The sequence below is a fragment of the Sinocyclocheilus anshuiensis genome, unplaced genomic scaffold (genome assembly GCF_001515605.1).
Source record: "Sinocyclocheilus anshuiensis isolate Anshui unplaced genomic scaffold, SAMN03320099.WGS_v1.1 scaffold579, whole genome shotgun sequence".
Classification (NCBI taxonomy): domain Eukaryota; kingdom Metazoa; phylum Chordata; class Actinopteri; order Cypriniformes; family Cyprinidae; genus Sinocyclocheilus; species Sinocyclocheilus anshuiensis.
Window position 1 is genome coordinate 2,373,883 of NW_015551075.1, and position 19,590 is coordinate 2,393,472.

The following is a 19,590-nucleotide window of genomic DNA, read 5'->3' on the forward strand; positions in this document are numbered from 1 at the left end:
TATATATATATATATATATATATATACATATATATATATATATATATACACACACACATTTACTTGTTGCATACCCCATTTTTCCACTCCAGTCTCTAGATACGTGTTTCGATCTATGTAATACCCATCTATTGACCTATAATTCCTAAATCTGCTCATGATATTTGCTCAGCTGGGTTTTATCTCTTTCAGACACAGGCTAGAAGAAGGTCAAGCCAGCAGCTGGAGCAGGAGACTCAAGTTCTTCATGTGCTGCACTCGAACAAAAGATACACAATCTGTAAGACTCAAATACACACACATGCCAGTTACTGTGAGAGCGTCTCACACACACACACACAACATTCTCAGCAGAAGATGTTCTCTCTCAGGACGCTTACTCTGAGGTGGCCAGCTTGTTCGCCGAGTTTTTCCGGGATCTGGATATCGTGCCGAGTGACATCATCGCTGGCTTGGTGCTGCTCCGACAAAGACAACGAGCCAAGAGGTCAGCCATCTTGGATCAGGTGTGCATTAGCTTTTCCGTAACATTACTTTTGATTGGATAATTATCCCTCACTGTCCAAATAATAATGCTTTTTTTCTCTCTCTCTATCTCTTGCAGGCAAACAATGACGTTTTAGCCTTTCTGTCCGGGATACCTGTAACTCGCAACACTAAATACTTGGACCTCAAGAACTCGGTATTTGAAGAATACAATATATATTGCTTGTGTTGATGTATGTTTATTATTTATGATAGTCTCCTTCTGTTTACAGTCTGAGATGGCCATGTATAAGGAGGTGTGTTACTACATGCTGTTTGCCATGGCAGCGTATGGCTGGCCTGTATATCTTTTAAGAAAACCAGCGTGTGGACTCTGCAGACTTGTCAGCACTTGCTCGTACGTAAAAAAATTATATGATTATTCCGCACAGCTGGTAGGAAGCGAGATAAGAGCGAATAAGAGAGGCTCTTATAATGGTATAGTTACCTGGCATCATGTTTTTGGTAGACTTAGCACTTTATTAAACTTAAAGCTGAATTAAACTGAAGTTAAAGCCTAGTCCTAACTACCAGGGGTGTGCGGCAATTTATTTACATTTTTTCAAATATTAATTTGATTTTTGAATTAATAATATGTCACGAGTTTAATTATAAAATATATATGTAATTTATTATCAATTAGAACATGCAAAAATTGTGTGTGTGTGTATGTGTATATATATATATATATATATATATATATATATGTGTGTGTGTGTGTGTGTGTGTGTGTGTGTGTGTGTGTGAGAGTGTGTATATTTTGAACCACTATGTTTTGCCCATTTGTCAGGAAAAAGTTTCTAATAATTTAAAATATAATAAAATACAGGATGATAACTTATTCTTTTAAATATTTAACAAGTACAGGTCAGAATAAGTATGTTGTTTCATTTTTACATAAATATATATGTTACGCTAAATGCTAAATATATATATATATATGTATGTGTGTGTGTGTGTGTGTGTATATATATATATATATGGGTCAAAGATGAAAAAGGGTTTAAGCATAAAAACAATAAGTGTAAAAATTTTTTTTAAGTTTTCTGTTTAATTTAATTGCAATTTTGTTTTTGTTTTTCTGAGCAAAAAATAAATATCATAAATTTTTCCCTGATTTACAGAAGACACCAACTAAAATGTCCTTCAGTGTAACATTCTTGTCAGGCATATTTACAACAAAAATCAATTTATGACATATTAAAAGACTAATTACTTTCACCCCAAATATTAATTAGTTGTAATTTTACATTTTTTTAATTTGCCACTATCCTAGGTTTTGCCCATTTGTCAGTAAGAATTTTTACTCATTTAAAACACAATAAAATTGTATATGCTCCCTTATTCTTTCATATATTTTAATATGTACAAGTCAAAATAAGCATGATGTTTGAATTTTTGTTTGAATGACAATGTAACATTATGTCAACCAAATTTTAAAATTTTATTCTCCAAAAACTTATTTGAAACCTTAAAAGTAGACACTTTACTTGCAATTAATGTGCTTTCTATGGACATATAATCACTTTTGTAATTTCTTTTGATGCGGACATCTTAACTTCTTTGACCCATATATATATAATTTAAAGTATAATGTATAATAAATGTGATTTATTGTCAATTAGAAATCACATTTTTATTTTATTTACTTTTTATTTATTTTTTTCTTATGGATAATAAAATACATTTTGTCATAGGACATATGAATGAAATCAAATGACTTTATTTTTTTTCCCTTTTGTGTCTCTTTTTTCTCTCTCTCGTCAGCTGTAACACTTCAGTTTCAGGTTCTCGTCTCTCTCAGTCCATCACCGTTGAGGAGGACAACTGCTGTGGCTGTAACGTTCTTGCCATCCGACGACAATTTCTGGACCGAGACCTTAAAGAAGTCCAAATTGTCTACACATCCTGCCATGATGCGGTATGGCATCTTAAATTAATTCCTCAGCCCCCATGACTTAATCCTGAAAAATCCAGAGGCGTAATGTCTTGTGTGATAAATGTCTGTTCACGTCAATGAGTCATCGCCTGACTAAAATAGTTAAATTTGAGAAGCCGTAGCTAAAGTGATAAATGTGAAACTTGTGATTAATACAAGTTATTGTCCATATTTTTGATGTGATTTGCAGGTTTATGAGACGCCCTTCTTTGTAGCAGTGGATCATGCAAAGAAAAAAGTCGTGATCAGCATCAGAGGGACGTTGTCCCCTAAGGTGGGTCGACCACACGTGTACTGTAGCAGCTCTTTCTCATTTTACACATAAGCTCATGAGGTCAGGCTTCATTGTATCTTCATCCAATTAAAATACTAGCTGTTTCTAAGCAGAATACTTGAACAGTGACAAAAGAATGTACTTTAACACATTTTAAGAACAAAAAAAATTATAATAAAGTTGTCCGGAATCAGTCGTAAAATGACACTAAACTATACATCCGACTGTAGTACTGTCACGATGCACACACACGAGGAACGAGGAGACGCTGGAGAATACTTTACCAAGACTTTATTTTCAGGAACCAAGGGAGACGAACTCAGGAAGACGTTTAACAGCGGACCGAGAACTTGGGACTGGGAACACTTTTTATACACACAGGAGGAGGGGATGACGAGACCGTCCTTTCGGCTTGCCACATTAACTGCCGGCTGACTTGGGGAAGCCGCGGACGGCGGCGGACTGGTTCTGGCTAGGGACCGGACACTCCCCAGACACCGGAAGACACCTTCCCTCCAAGTTAGCCCAGTGGTGTCTGGGAGGTCCACGGGGCGAGCAGGACACACACAAAACATGGAACAGAGTCTGACAAATACTAAGCTATTGATTTCCTACAATTCTGTGCTAGTTTCTTGTTTCTCATATCACTCTGTGGTCTCTTCCATTTCACCTAATAAAATAACTTAGACTCAAATCAATATTTCATGTCCATTTATTTATTTATTTGAGAAGTAGCCATGTAATAGGTGGGCTAATGTACAGTGAGACAGTCAGTATTGTAAAATAAACCCAGTAGTTTGTTTTTGCGTTAATGGCTGGTTTGCTGTACTTTATCCCTTATGTAGATCGCCATTCTATAAATTTGTTCCCCTTTTTCTATCTTTCTCTGTCATTCTCAGGACGCTTTAACGGATCTTACTGGTGATTCTGAGCGTTTGCCTGTAGAGGAGCAGCACGGCACATGGCTCGGACACAAGGTGCTATAAAAACACGCATATTGACCCATAGGAACACAAAAACTTTGCAAACTCATTCTCATGAATCTTTTATTTAGGGAATGGTTTATTCAGCTGAATACATAAAGAAGAAACTAGAGCAAGAAATGATTCTCTCTCAAGCCTTTGGGAGAGATTTGGTAAGTGTAAACGTATGATTCTACACGTTATGATTATTAACTTAGACATCACAGAGCTTATTTATATTATTTTCCCACAGACTGCAAAAAGTGTTCTAATAATTTTCAAAAACTTACATGAAGCGTCACTTTGACAAAAGCCTTGCAGTTTTTCTCTACATGTGTGCAACACACCATTCATGGACCAAAACAGGAATCACCATATGGCCAAATGTGATTATTAAACTTCAGAAAGCTATGATATCATTAAATACATGTTAGCACTGCTCATTCAAAGTAAAAATGCAGCACTGTTGCACTTTCTACAGGCTTTCAGTAGTAGTTTCAGTAGTAACCATTAGGCCACGCTTACATGAAGCATTAATTGCCTCCCTTTAAATGCTATTATTAATGAATAACCAAAATCTAATATCAGTCAACCTCTAATTTGGATGTATTTGCTATATAAGTACATAAAGCAACTTTAAAAAAAAAACTGTAAACTTGCAGTTACCCTGTTTTGAAGCTGAATGTATGCCTGTTTCAGTAAAAGAATCTGAGATTCATGATTTATTTTGAGATCGTATTGGTTTGTTCTGTATGAATATACAGTATTCATTTTATTTGTGCAGGTCTTTAAAAATGTCTCAATTTTTATTTTAAAATCAGATGCCATGAGTATGGTAACGAGACGAAGCTTAAAGTAGTAGTAAATTCAGCCCAGAAACTTCAGACAACATTTGCATGTTGCTTGCAAAATTTGCATTGTGCATGACATGATGTGACACTAAAAGATCCAAATCATGGTGTTTGCGTGTGTCTCAGGGTAAAGGGACGATGCACTATGGGCTGGTGATTGTGGGTCACTCTCTGGGTGCGGGTACAGCCGCCATCCTGTCCTTCCTCCTCCGGCCGCAGTATCCTTCGCTGCACTGCTATTCCTACTCCCCTCCCGGCGGCCTGCTCAGGTCAGTGTGACCTCTCTATTGTTGCTCTGGGATCCGTTTTATGCTACATTTATAGAGAAAGCTGAGAACTGATCTCCTCTGAGAGAGAGAGAGAGAAACCGTGTTAGCAGTCACTGAAGCATGATGACATTAGATAAGAGATTTGATGTGTTAAAGAATTAGTTTGTGCAAAAATGAACATTTTGTCATTATTGTTACAACCGGATGTCATTCCAAAACTATTATTTTCTTTCTGCTATGAATCATAAATTTAGAAGTTCAGTTTTCACTCAAGGAAAGTGAATGGTTATTTATAAGTTCTAAAAAAGCATCATAAAAATAGTCTTCTAAAGCCATAGTTATGAATTATGAGCCATAGTTATGAATACATTTATATGAGGAACAAAGCATTTTTCACGGAAGTGGGATTCTAATTACTAACGACTCGTTCAGGCTGTTCATAACTTTATTTATCATGCACTTTCAGCATTACAACTTTGCATATCGTTTGCATTCACATACAGCTACATTACACGCAATATTCGAAATGGCATAATAGGGGAACTTTAAAATAGAAAACGTCTCAGGTTACTTATGTAACCATGGTTCCCTGAGTAGTTATTTTAAATTGCAGTAATATTTCACAATATTTTTTACTTTGGCGAGCAAAAGAGACTTCTTTCAAAAACATTAAAAAAATCTTACTAAACTTGCCAAACTTTTTATTGGTAGTGTAACTTCTAGGTTCATACATTTGAAAACTATTATGGCAGCTTCAGAGTTGCATTCTTTGATGTTTTTCTAAATTTGAAAAACACTCGAGATTTGTCACAACCTACAGATCTCCTTCTTTGTAATGCAATTGGTTGTGGGAAATATTAGACCAAGAAACATGCATGGATGCACAAATCCACAAGATGCACTAATCTTTTGGAAGGATATTATTTGAGTTGAGTCACTCAAAACTTTTCTTTTTGAGTGACTTAAAAGTTTTTGGTTTAATTCATTAGGTAATGAGAAAACTCTTACCTGCCACACTTGAAAAAGTCTTTGCAGTTTTTTTTTAATTACATATTCTTTGTGAATCTAAATATAAAGTCAAATCGACTGTTGAATATCACATTTCACTCTAAAAATCTGTCACATTATGGCAGAAGAACAGATTGTGAACACTGTTTTTATGTTGACATCAAAGAACATGTTTTGAACACAAGCTTCGGTTTCTGTTTAATTCATAGTGAGGATGCAATGGAGTACTCGAAAGAGTTCGTCACCTCAGTCGTGTTGGGAAAAGATCTGGTCCCCAGGTAAATGAGTGTTCAGTTGTGCTTGGATGTATTTATAAGTCTGAGCAGACAGATGCTAATCTTTTGCTGTTGTGTTCGTTCAGGATTGGCCTCTCTCAGCTTGAGGGCTTCCGTCGCCACTTACTTGAAGTCCTACAGAAGAGTGATAAACCAAAGGTGAACTGCTTTAACTTGCTTATTCCCAGAGTCTCGATGCGCCATCAGTTTTGTTGAAAATAACTGTTACTGTTTACTGTAACTATTATATTGATTCCATTCCAGTCAATGTGATAAAATTCTAATGAAGCAAAACTGAATAACACTATAAAGGAAAAAAACGTTACCTTGATAAATGTTTCCTTTTTTTTTTCACGTACCTTGCTTTGAATTTTCTTTATTCCCCTCACTCAATGGCGTGTTTGTACACAATATGTAAGAGATGATCTACAATGACTCCCCGCGTTTGTTTTTGTAAATTTTTCTTCATTTTTTTATGGAAGTTGCATCCATTAATGTGGCCCCATGGAGGGGTAACAGTTTACTGAGTGGAGCAACGGTGTTTTACAAAATGTCCGTAGCCTGGAGAACTACGTTGAGTAGTTCCTCAACACCTGCCGCCATGCCAGCTGCAATGACGTCTGGCTAATGGAGGGCTTTCGGTGTGGACTGGACGATGACATCATTCGCTTCGTCATGCCCCAGGGTGACCCATGTTGGACCCTAAAGGATTACATAAGCTTTGCACTGTGGGTGAACGGATCCACATTCACAGTGGATGAAGCGGATGTCAACTACAACGTCAACGTCCAGTCTCACCTTGCAGACGTCTCGCAACCAGACCCAGAGCTCAGCCAACTATCACCCCGCTTCGCAGAGCGTCAGCCCGGGCCCACCGCAGACGGAGAGCCAGTGCCCAACGCGATCTATGAGCCATTGCCGGAAGGAGCGAAAGAGCTGAGGATCGCCCCGGAGCCAGAGCCTCAAATCAAGTCTGACCAGGTGCGAGAGCCGGCTATATTGCACGCGACGGTGGATGTTACAGTGGAGCGTGAGGGTGCGGAGGAAAGCCCCACCCACTGCACCACCGCTGAGGGTGAGCCAACACTGAACTCAGAAGATAATTTGGATTTATATTGTGATATGTCAATTCTTCTCCTCTGCCATCATCGTCTGTCTGTCCTGTTACGGCCAAGGAGGCCGTTTTCGAACTGTCTATCTGCCCTGACCAGTCTGTCTGCCCCATCGCGACCATGGAGGTCGTGAATGAACTGTTTGCCTGCCTTGAACTATCTGTCTGTCCTGTCTTGACTACGGAGGTCGTTCCTCTATTGATAGCGCTCCCGATGCTGGGAGTCGCTATTTGGTGTGTGGGTGGGCAGCATACACCATCCCTGAAGCCCCTGACTGCCCAAAATTCCCACCCAGCCTCCCTCTCCCACCACCTGTTCACCAGTCCTCACCACCGCCTCCACTCTCCCCTGTCAGCCCCGCAGCTCACCCTCAGCCCACCATTTGTGGTGTGGGTTCACCGCGGGTCTGCCGGTCTCCATCGGCGTCATGGCTGGAGGATCCCTTGTCTCCGCCTCCAGCCTCTGAGTCCCGGACTCTGCCTCGGCCCATCGACCCAGTGGCTCCACCTAGGCTCCAAGCTCCCTCGTCTCCACCATAGCCCGGTCTTCCACCAGCTCCACCAGTCCCTCCGGCTCCGCCTTGGTCGGTCGTCGACCCGCCATCGCCTCAGGACTCCACTCCTCCAGCTACGCCTCGTCGGTCCGTCCCACCGGCTCCATTGGGCTCCTCCCTCCCTCCAGCTCCACCTTGGTCCTCAGTCGCTCCGGGCCGCGGACTCCAGGATCTCCTCCTCTGTCGCCAGAGCCGTCGGCTCCACCCTGGCTCTCTGGATCCTCGCCGTCACCCTGGCTCGTCGGCTCTCCATCTCCACCTGGGGCTCCACCCCCGTCGGTCGGCTTCACCGTGGGCCAAATTCATGGCTGCGGTCTGGGTCCCACCTGGCTCCTCCTTGCTCCTGCTCCCTCATGTCTCTTCCCGGGCTCCTCCCTCCATCGTCGCCGCCCTGGTCATCTGCCTGCCTCTATTCCTGCCCTTCGCCACCACTTCGTCTGCGAGGTCACGCCTTCAGGGAGGGGGGAGCTATGTCACACCACATAGACTTTTAGTTTGTTTTCTTCCCTCATGTGTTCCTTGATCTAGTTTTCCCTCGTGTCTGATTATGTCATTATGTTCAGGTTTGTCTTGTTAATTATCTTCATTTGCCTGTGTATTTAAGTTCCTGTCTGTTCTGTTAGTGTTTGTCGGGTCTTGAACGTCGAATATACGTGTGTTTCCAGCCTTCCTTTTGTGAATTTCCTTATGTGGATTATTAAAGATTGTTAACCTTCATCTTCATCATCGTGCGTATTCATTCTACACTGTATCGTGACAGAGACAAGAAGTGGTTTATTTTGCCATAATGACCAGTTGATTGTACATTGAAATAAATATGTACATTTGTACAAATATGTACAGAATTAAGCATTCTAGAGGGTCCATGCGTGTGGGAAATGGCGCAGTAGCATTTATTATCACTGAATTGTGCCAGTAATTAACTGCCCTCATTATATCTGTCGCATTGCACTTTCCCCATATCCTTTTCCTATGGGCGATTAAAGTAAATGATAAATTGTTATGTTACTAATTATAACCACAGATGTGGGATTTTTTTTGCACTGCAAACTGATTTTTCTTTTTTACATCTCTTTTCTAGTTCAGTAATTCGAACATTAAACTCTTTTCTGAAGGTTGTGGCTTTGAGCCTAACAATTGGGTGCAGTTTAAAAATACACTACCATTCAAAGGTTTGGAGTCAGTAAGATGTTCAAAAATTGGTGGTCAGTAAGATTTCTTAAAGATATTTAACTAGTTCACCCAAAAACTTAAAATTTCTGAAAATGTACTCACCCTCAGGCCAGAGTTTGTTTCTTCATTGTAACAGATTTGGAGAAATGTACAATGTTTACATCACTTGCTTACCTTGGGGAAGTCGTGGCCTAATGGTTAGAGAGTCGGACTCATAACCCAAAGGTTGTGGGTTCGAGTCTCGTACCGGCAGGGATTGTAGGTGGGGGGAGTGAATGTACAGCGCTCTCTCCCACCTTCAATACCACAACTGAGGTGCCCTTGAGCAAGGCACCGAACCCCCAACTGCTCCCCGGGCGCCGCAGCATAAATGGCTGCCCACTGCTCCGGGTGTGTGTTCACGGTTTGTGTGTGTTCACTGCTGTGTGTGTGTGCACTTTGGATGGGTAAATGCAGAGCACTAATTCCGAGTATTTACTTGGCCACATGTCACATCACATTACCAGTGGATCCTCTGCAGTGAATGGGTGCCGTCAGAATGAGTTTAAACCACAGCTGATTAAAACCACAATAATCCACAGGTAACTCCAGTCCTTTAGTTAACATCTTGTGAAGTGAAATGCTGCATGTTTGTAAAAAACAAATCCATCTATACGTTTCAACCTTCAAACCGTTGCTTCCACTAAAATACAAGTCCTCTCGCCTGTGGCTACACCCCAGTGACCTGAGCATCGCCCTGTCAGCCTCCACGCCGCTGTATCCACCGGGACAGGTCATTCATGTGGTGCACAACCACCCGTTTCAACCTTCAAACCGTTGCTTCCACTAAAATACAAGTCCTCTATCCATAATGTTGCTTTCTCCAGTGGAAAAATCGTCTCGTCTCAATCAGGAGAGAAATATGCACAGATCAAGCACGGTTTACAAGCAAAAACAGTCCAAAATAGTTCTAAACAAACATGTCGGTGGATTTTAATGGGTCTTGACTTTTTAATTGGAGGAAGCGTTATCATGGATTATGGACTCATAATTTATTTCTTACAAATACGCAGCTTTTCACTTCACAAGACATTAACTAATGGACTGTGGATTGCTTGTGGATTATTGTGATGTTTCTATCAGCTGTTTGGTCTCTCATTCTGATGGCACCCATTCACTGCAGAGGATCCATTGGTGAGCAAGTGATGTAATGCTAAATTTCTCCAAATCTGTTCTGATGAAGAAACAAGCTCATATACATCACGGATGGCCTGAGGGTGAGTAAATTACTCAAGATAATACTTACTTATCAGAAACTTTTGAACAGAACTGTACTTTATATTAGGGCTTACATAACTCATAGTAGACCAGCTGTCCGGAAAGTAGTCACCTACTCAGTTTAGCTTATATAAATGACTCACCATAAAGCTTCAGCGAACTTCCTTTGCTGTTTCTATCAAATCCAACACTGCGCTGACGTGCAGCTGAGATGATGCATGTAAGAAATGAAAGCGTACACACCTCCATTGCCAGATTAACGCTGCTTGCATTATGAACAGCATCTTATATCTCACTTATATTTTCTGCCAGCCTCTGATTAGTTTCAGGGAAGTTTGTGAGAAATTTGGCCACTATGTGATGCATTTCTGCTCATTAATGTGCATAATCACACTGCCTACTTTGCTGGTTAGCTGCTCTCAGCAGGAAATGATGCTTGAAATGCTGCCTGCGTAGGCAGCTCACTAGGTTTTGCAACAGAGCCTGTATATTTCTCTCTGTTTGTTTCAGTGGCGGATTATTGCTGGGGGTACGAAGTGCATCCCTAAATCAGAGCTACCCCTGGATGACGAAGCTCCTGTATCTCAGGGCGTGACTCCCTCTAACTCTCGCCTGTGGCTACACCCCAGTGACCTGAGCATCGCCCTGTCAGCCTCCACGCCGCTGTATCCACCGGGACAGGTCATTCATGTGGTGCACAACCACCCGCCTGAGATGTGGTGAGTAGAGAGGAAGTAAATTGAATGGATTGATGGAACAAGAAAATGGGGGTCTGCTTTTCAGATGTAGGGTACGTTCCAGTGGCCCAGTACAATATTGAAATGTCTGGCTCCGAGAAATGCCAGTTTTATAGATTCTGCTTGTTTAGATTTCCTGCTTCTTTGTTAATTTAGCTGTAGGAAAAGATATCAATGGGCACATGAATAAAATGAAATATATTGGGGTGACAGTTGACAAATCGTGGTTGTAGTTTAAAAATGTACACTATTGTTCAAAAGTTTGGATTCAGTAAGTTTTTGAAAGAGGTATTTTATGCTCACCAAGGCTGCATTTATTTGATCAAAAATGCAGTAAAAACAGTAATATTGTGAAATATTATTACAATTTAAAATAACTGTTTTCTATTGTAATATATTTTAAAATGTATTTTATTCCTGTGATCAAAGCTGAATTTTCAGCATCATTACTCCGGTCTTCAGTGTCACACGATCCTTCAGAAATCATTCTAATATGCTGATTTGCTGCTCAAGAAATATTTCTTATTATCATTGTTGAAACTAATTGTTATGCCTAATATTTTTGTGGAAACAGTGATGCCTTTTTATGGTTCTTTGGATAAAAAAGTTTTTGTGTGTGTGTATTGTGTTCAAGTCTTTCATTATTGATCAATTTAATGCAGCCTTGCTGAATATAAGTATTTATTTATTTATTTATTTAAAGAAAGCAAATCTTACTGACCTTAAACTTTTGAACAGTAATGTAAGTACTAGTAAGTATAATCAATATTTGTAAAATCTGTTTCTCTTGGGCAAATTCTTCAGCCATTTGCAGCGTTTCCATTCGCATTGTCATTGACAAAGACGTTTTTTAAAAATTAAACCTCATCTAATGTTGAACAGTTCATTTCTTTATTTGTCATACATTTTTTACTTTCTTTGATGGCAGTTGGGGGTCTACAAAAAAATACAGGTCTATTAAAATGCAAATGTTGCTAAGGTAATAATTGTTTAATATTTGTTAGTTACAGATTTTTTTTTCCTCTCTCAAAATTACTCTTATAAGAAAAATATTATTTAAAATCATAATTTCAATCATGCAAAATAGACAAATAATAACACATGGCCTCTGTGGACTTCCATATGTTTGGAAATAGTTTTTGTAATTCCATTCGGTGCTGCTATGAGGAGTGGGACCTTTTATTTCTAGCAATGAATACTATTTGTTTCCAGTAATGAACTTTGAATGTGTCACATCCTGCATTTATCTGAATCAAAGTTTCGCTAGAGTCTACACAGTTTTACCGTTAAGTCTGAGATTCCTCGTACCATCTCTCTCTCTCTAGTTGTGGTCAGGAAGAGCCCACTTACTCCGCTCTGTGGGGGGATAACAATGCCTTTGATGAGGTCATCATTTCTCCAGCCATGCTGAATGAACACATGCCCCATGTGGTGATGGATGGCCTCAACAAGGTGTGTGTTTTTGTATGTGTGTGTGTGTGTGTGTGTGTGTGTTTTTGTGCATGCTTTTCTGTCTAACTCTTGCTAAATGCAAAGTCAGTGATTGGGTAGCTGATGAAATGCCATTCTGGGCAAATCTGAGTAACACTGGATCCAGCATATATAAATGCAATAATAATATTAAATAAAACAGTAAACTTTCCACTAGGACTGGAGAATATATAAAATATTTCCAAAATAAATACAGTGATTTTGCATTATAAAAATTGTGTGAGGATTTTGATGCCATTGCATTTTGAAGTTATCTCATTAGTCTAGTTTTGGGATCCTTGCTTGGCTCTTGACTTTTATATGATTATGAGAGCATTAAGACAAAGATATTTTAATAATGCATCTGATTAAACTTTAGTAACAAAATTTGAATTGGCAAGTTTGATTAATTTCTCTAATTCAGTTCAGACTGTCCATTTCAGTCAACTGATTCAAAAATCAAAACAATGATTCATTTGCATCATCACTCAAAAAACAAGTCTCTGTGTGGTTAGAAATGCTTTTTTATCAATTAGATTTGTGCTGTATTTAAACATTTTGAATCATAGTTCCTTTGATTGGGAAAAAATGACACCTTTTAAGCCATTTCAGAGGAAATACTATCAAGAAATATTGCATTTATATATCTCAAAGTCATAAAAAATTGCAAAATAATTAAAATAGTATTTATAAATTATTATTGTTATAAAATATTTGTTATATAATATATTTTAAAATGTAATTTATTCCAGCAGCCATTACTCCAGTCTCACTTGATCCTTCAGAAATCATTCTGTTACTTTTGATCAATTTAATGCATCTTGCTCAGCCCTGTAAAATAACATGTAACATACAGTAAGTACCAGTGGATTCTGGTGTGCCCAGATCTGCCTTTGTTATCGGAATGGCTTTGGGGTCAATGAATCAGTTGCTTGTAAGGCTTTTGGGCTGCAGTGGACAGGTATACTGTATGTGTTGCAGGTCTGTGTCAACATCTTAGTCACAATGTGTATTCTGTCTGGACATAATGGTCTGTCTTTGTTTTTGTCCCCTGAAACTGCCGTCATCGGGATTCCACGAGCATAAAAGCATTTCTGGCATGGCTGTTCCTTCTTCTTATTGCTATTACTATTGCTCATATTTAAGGTTAGGGGTTTGTTCAGAGCCCTAATCCTAAGTATTAAACTTTGGGTGCATAACTTGTCCTGCTGCAAATCTAGTTGCTCTTAATTTGGGCTGTCATACCGTCTTGTTTTGTTTTCTTCTGAAAGTATGTTCTTTTGTTCATATGTCTGTTGTATGGTAATGTGTTGGTTTGTCTTCACAGGTGCTGGAAAACCCATATTTAATTTCAGAACTGATTGCTGCACAGGTTGGAAGCCAGAGAACTAGCATCCAAGCATGTGTTTCTGTCCCTAACGCACTCCTAGATCCCTCTCTAACACCTCTCTGTTCAGATGAATGTTTTAAGGTTCCAGAAACATGCTCTGCTTCTCGAACTCCTCCCAGTGACACGGTTTCTGTCCAACCACGAGGTTCAGACACTCACAGGAATGGTTTATCACTTGATAACACTGTCAGTCTTCAAGCAACTTCCAAGTCAAACCCTCAAAACACTATCACAGAAACTCTCACCCCTGTAATGTCTGTTACTGTAGATACATCTTGCATTAGTTTAGATATAAAGCCAGGAGACACTTTCTGTGCCCTTCAACAACCATCAACATGTCCATCTCAGTCTGAATCCCCAACGGTTGCATGTGCTCCCAAAAACATTGGCCAGTCGAACATTACATTAACCTCTACAATATTAGAAATGCCCTCATCTGTCCAAGACTCAACCATCCCCTTTAATGGCTCTATATCTTCCAAAATGACAGATGTATCTGTTCCTGAGTCCCGCTCTCAATTCCTGAAGACAACTTCCCACAGTATCACTCCATTTCCAAACACATCAGATTCCCCTTCTCCCCCAGAGTTCCTGTTGAAAACCAGCATAAATCCAGACTTTTCAGAGATCCCCTCAGCCGGACTAATGTCTAAAAGCACATCGGCTGAACTCTCAGCGGAGAACAGTTGTACAAAATCCTCAGTCTTTGATAACACGCCTTTAACTTCTCCTCAGTCTAGATTGAGTTCCTCAACTGCCCGATCTGAAGAGACCACTTTTAGTGCCACGTGTTATATCTCAAGTCTCTGATATACACTACTGATCAAAAGTCTGGGGTCAGTTTATATATATATATAAAGAACTTAATACTTTTATTCAACAAGGATGCATTAAATTGTTCAAAAGTGACAGTAAAGACATTTATAAAGTTAAACAAATTCTATTTCTAATAAATGCCATTTTTGAACTTAATATTCATCAAAGAATCCTGAAAAAAACATCAGTTTCCACATAAATATTAAGCAGCACAACTGTTTTCAACATTGATAATAAAAATAAATATTTCTTGAGAAGCATATTAGCATATTAGAATTATTACTGAATGAAAATGTTAATAAAAAATTTAAATGTAAAATATATTCAAATAGAAAGCATTAAATTGTAATACTTTTACTGTATTTTTTATTAAATAAATGCAACCTTGGTCAACATAATAGAGTTGTTTCAATTTATACATAAAAATCTGACCAACCCCAAAGTTTTTAATGGCAGTGTATGTTACACAATGCACAGTACAACCAAATGCATGTGCTTTCTTCCTTTCAGCTAATAATCTCTGTTCCTCGCTGCCAGAAACATCCATCAGCTCGAGCTTTGGGCATCTGTGGTGTCTTTCTCTTCCTTTCTGCAGGTTGCTGGTCTCTCTATCAGTTCTTCTTAACTTCCTGTTTTGGTCTCTGGTTTATGCTTTAGCAGTTTGCAGCAGGATTTTCATGGCAGCTCCTGTCCCTCTACATGTGCCTTGAGTTTGTCACCTGGTCTTTTATGTTTGGTGTATTACTCTTGGAGGTGGATTTAGGCCTGTGGGGCTTCTTGCGGTGGGCATCAGCATTTGTTTACCCTGCTTGTTGGTGGTGGTAGTTCTGCCTCAGAGGGTACATTTAAAGGGACAGTGAACATTGTGTCATCATTTACTCACCCTAATGTTGTTCCAACATGTATGACCAGGATAAAAATCTCCTTGTGTTTTTATAGTGGAATGTGGATTTTTTTTTTTTTTTTTTTTTTTTGCTCTAATATTGAAGCTCACATATTCTGCAGAAAATGTGCTAAATGGACCATTGGATTAAAAATCAATATTTACTCACTAATCATTTGACCTAACATGCACTTTACTGTTCATTCGAGATGCTTTTTTTTACTGAAATGTATACAGTTGCTCTAATTTTAAGTAAATGGTTTTGTGCAATTATTTTATTATTGTTTGTAGTGTGTAGGTTGTATTTTTTTTTTCTTTGCATGGTACATGTACATCATTGTTTTACACACTTTCTTCCATTGCATTTCATTATATCCATTTACTTATATTTGTCTCTAATTTACTGATTATTGTCTCTAACTCTATACATACTCATGTTTACACACATTAATAAAGAAATATGCATTATCATCTCGTGGCTGTTGGACTTCTACCTTTGTTGTTCCACTCAACTTTGTCCTTGTTGATTGTCCTGCAGGATTTGTGTTCATCATGCACATAATACAGATCATTTTATGTCACTGTAATTGTGTTTAAAATTATGAAATATTCTTATGTAAAGTGTTACGCTTGATGGCTCAGTTACAAAAAAATGAATGAAAAGTGAAAAACCTGTTATAAAGGGATTTTTTATTGAATGACAAGAGCATTAAATGTTCCTAGTATGTTTGCAAATTATTTATTTTGATAATTTTGTTCAGATAAATTTATGCTTCAATAATCTGTAGTTAACATTGCAACAAATGTGATAAAAATGTGTATCTTAAAATTGCGCTTTTCCTTATAAAAATGTTTTTTGAGGTGCATTTATTTCGTCTTGATATCATATAATACATAAATAAAAATTTTCACAATTTCAAGTAGGCTGTGAGACCTGCTTGTTTCTGTCTGTTCATTTACTTATTCATGTATATATTTTTTTTATCTGCCTTGTGTTTCTCTTTTCCTGTCCTGCAGGTTTTGGAAAACTATAATAAAGGGAAGACAGCTTTACTGTCTGCTGCTAAGATAATGGTTAGTCCTACAGAAGTGGACCTGAATCCAGAAACGGTTTTCCTCGATGCCTCTAGTTCACCGCAGCCCACGCCTGCCACACATCACCGCAGAAACAGTAGTGTCCGGTGAGTCACGAGAGCCAATCAGTGTTTGAAACAAGCTGACTGACCAATCAGACCATACCAATGAGTGATCAATGATGTAGATTTTCCTTAGGTGTTTTTAAGCATTTCTTATCATTTGATTTTAACACTATTGCCTGTCCTTCTCACTCATGCCGACTGCAGAGGTACAGTGTATGGTACTATACAGTTCCCCCCTCGTCCTCTTTGGTTCAGTAGAAAAGATCAGCCTAGACGTTAGTCACGTTAGTGTTGCCTAACCATAATCCGCCCTTTCTTTCCCCTCTTTCTAAATTTTTCCTTCTTTTTCCTGTTCTCTGCTCTATTTTTTAACGTGTTTATTTTTATTTTTTTATATATATATATATATATTGTTTATTTTCTCTACATGCTACTCTACTCCTGTGCCCACTTCCTGTCCTGTCCTGCTGTAGTTCCTGTGCCCGCTCTGAGATCTCGCTGGATGGCTTCTCGGAGTGTCCGCCTCCTCCTGTGCCCGTGGTGCTCACCGGAGCCCGTGAGCGATTGGCCGTGGAGCTACGGGAGCGAAAAGCCCCCTTGGCCATCATGGAAAGTCTTTCTGACGCCGAATCCGTCTACAGCTTGGACTCCCGACGATCATCTGCCGCCCTGAGAGGCTCGCCCTGTCTGGGGAGTCTACCTTTCCCTTTGGATGCCACCATCCCTGAAGAGAACCCGTCGCTGAGCTCCCGCACGGAGCTGCTGGCTGCAGATGGCTTGGACCATGAATTGGGGGAGGCCGGCCCATACTGCCCTACTCCTCCAGAACTGGAAGTACCTTTTAATAACGCCCGCATCAGCAGGCACTTCTCTCCGCTCTCGCTTGGACAAACTATCGTGAATCAGCCGGCCAGCCCGGGCAAGAAGTTCCAGCGGTCTTCAGGAACACCTGTGGCTTGCCAGCCATCAGCTGTTCCTAACAGTCAAGAATCGTGCCCAGTAGCATCCCGGACTAGTTCTATGCCAGAAACGCCCAAGGATGGAGTGTTTGAAGAGGAAGAGGAAGAGGTCGAGAGCGGCCGGTCCCAGACTCTTCCACCAGTTCCGCCACTGTCCAACGGCACTCCCAGTCAGGCGGTCCTAGAGTTCGCCCAGTACCTGGACTCTCTGTTTAGGCTCGACGGCAGTAGCTCTCCACCTCTCGAGCTCTCCGATGCAGAATCCGAGTCTGGATGGGGATCGTACAGTCAGGCTGAGGGACGCCATGCAGATCAGCACGGGAAAGACACGGACAAGGACAGGCAGCTACTGGCTAGAGCTACTCTAGAGCCCAACTTGGTTCCCAAGCCGCCTCGCACGTTTGCCGGCTCGGCCGACCCTTCCTCCGGCATCTCGCTTTCTCCATCCTTCCCGCTCTCATCCTCTGGAGAACTCAACGATTTCTCTCCTGCTGATGGAGTGCTACCCGCCAACCATACGTCTACGCTACGAACTTCCGCTGCTAGTCCCAACCCCAAGGAAACTGCGTTGTCATCTATGGTGTAGTTGCCCACTTTCCACAGCGCACTGCTCTCCTTTTCCATCTATTTATTTTACCCTATGGTCTCCTTTCCCAACACTCTTCTTTGCTCCTTCTGAACCGATTGTAGAAACGTGCATGCGTAGCAACGCAGCCAGTCCAAGACTTCCAGACTTCTGGACCATTAAGGATTCATCAAGAACAGAAGACCTCATTTTGTACTATTTTAAGACATGTCTAAATGCATTGTGTCTTGTGCATCACTATTATGAAATGTCCTAATCGCTGCTTGCAACACATGAGGGGCTGAGAGGCTCCTTCGAACACTAAAGACGTTGCTAGCATATCGAGAAGCTTGCACAAATGACCCTATGTTCACATTGAATCTAATGTTACGGTTATGTTTACATTGACACTACAGAACACCAAGCTATCAAAAAGGTTGGCAGTTTCATATAAGGGAAAGGCTGGGATAGGAAAAAGGGAAGACTAACTATCTTAATTGAGTTACGGGGAGGGGCGCACACAACAAGCAGTGGGGTACATTTCCTCAGGACCTTGAAGAATGAAGAATGGGACAAAGACGTCTCAGGCGAAGGATAATAAATTGTTCATTTTTTTGGATTGTACTTTTTCATTTTTTAATCGATGATTGTGTGGAATCCTGCTGAGTATGTGTAATTGGTGGCACTGACGGTTGGTGGACATCTATGAGTTCTCGATGTGCATGAGAAAATGCTGTATGCTCGTGTAAAACGTTTCATTTTGCGAACTTTTGTCATCTCTTATTTACATAAATCCACTTGAATTTACGCATGTAGGTTTTATATCGTTTCTTTTTTCACCGATTGCCAACTTCATACAAGTCAAATGTTTGAACTCTGTGAAATTAATATATAATGATTTACTGTTATTGTTATTTATTTTTATGAACCACTGCCCGTGAATGCAAACGACATCAGGAAGAGTTGTTGAACGGTGAGATGTGCACCAGTCACAAAATGCGCCCTTTAAATGGCTCGCCTGAATCTGCGATGTCTTTTACGCAGCACGAGACGCTTCCTTCGAGAAAAGTCTCCTTCGGTATGGTGTGCAATCAGTAGCAAAATAAGCATAGAGAGATTTCTTCTCATCTGCTTTTTTAAAAATCATTTCTACTGTTGTTGCTATAATACAATAAATAGTGGTTTATCTCAACGGCGAAATATTTTAATAACTTCGACTTGCTTTTTTTATATCGTTTCAGGATGAAGTGTTTGAGTTTTTGGGTGGATGTGTGAAAAAGTACAGCGGTTTGTCACCACAGAGCTTCGCGGGTCACAAATGCGTCAAGTATTTTATTTTGTATGCTGTCGATTGTTTTATATCACAATTCCAATGCTATCATGCTTTGATTGCATGTAATAATTTGTTAATAATTGGTTATAGGTTCTGCATG

At 39.9% G+C, this 19,590-nt stretch overlaps 1 protein-coding gene across 2 annotated transcripts in view; it reads left to right on the forward strand.

Moving 5' to 3' along the window:
* The window catches only part of dagla (diacylglycerol lipase, alpha), a 44,405-nt gene extending 25,051 nt beyond the window's left edge, over positions 1-19,354 (forward strand). The window contains exons 7-21 of one of the 2 annotated variants that reach the window (XM_016452243.1): positions 193-280; positions 372-506; positions 605-682; positions 759-883; positions 2,293-2,446; positions 2,655-2,738; positions 3,638-3,715; positions 3,793-3,873; positions 4,678-4,820; positions 6,038-6,106; positions 6,190-6,262; positions 10,709-10,917; positions 12,261-12,387; positions 16,512-16,675; positions 17,107-19,354. In XM_016452243.1, coding sequence (XP_016307729.1) covers positions 193-280; positions 372-506; positions 605-682; positions 759-883; positions 2,293-2,446; positions 2,655-2,738; positions 3,638-3,715; positions 3,793-3,873; positions 4,678-4,820; positions 6,038-6,106; positions 6,190-6,262; positions 10,709-10,917; positions 12,261-12,387; positions 16,512-16,675; positions 17,107-18,178 — 2,680 coding nt within the window. In that variant the 3' untranslated portion in view covers positions 18,179-19,354. Of the gene's footprint in view, positions 1-192; positions 281-371; positions 507-604; positions 683-758; positions 884-2,292; positions 2,447-2,654; positions 2,739-3,637; positions 3,716-3,792; positions 3,874-4,677; positions 4,821-6,037; positions 6,107-6,189; positions 6,263-10,708; positions 10,918-12,260; positions 12,388-13,732; positions 14,624-16,511; positions 16,676-17,106 lie in introns of those variants that run through there. The other variant, XM_016452242.1, reaches the window with a different exon arrangement.
* Positions 19,355-19,590: the final 236 nt, after the last annotated feature.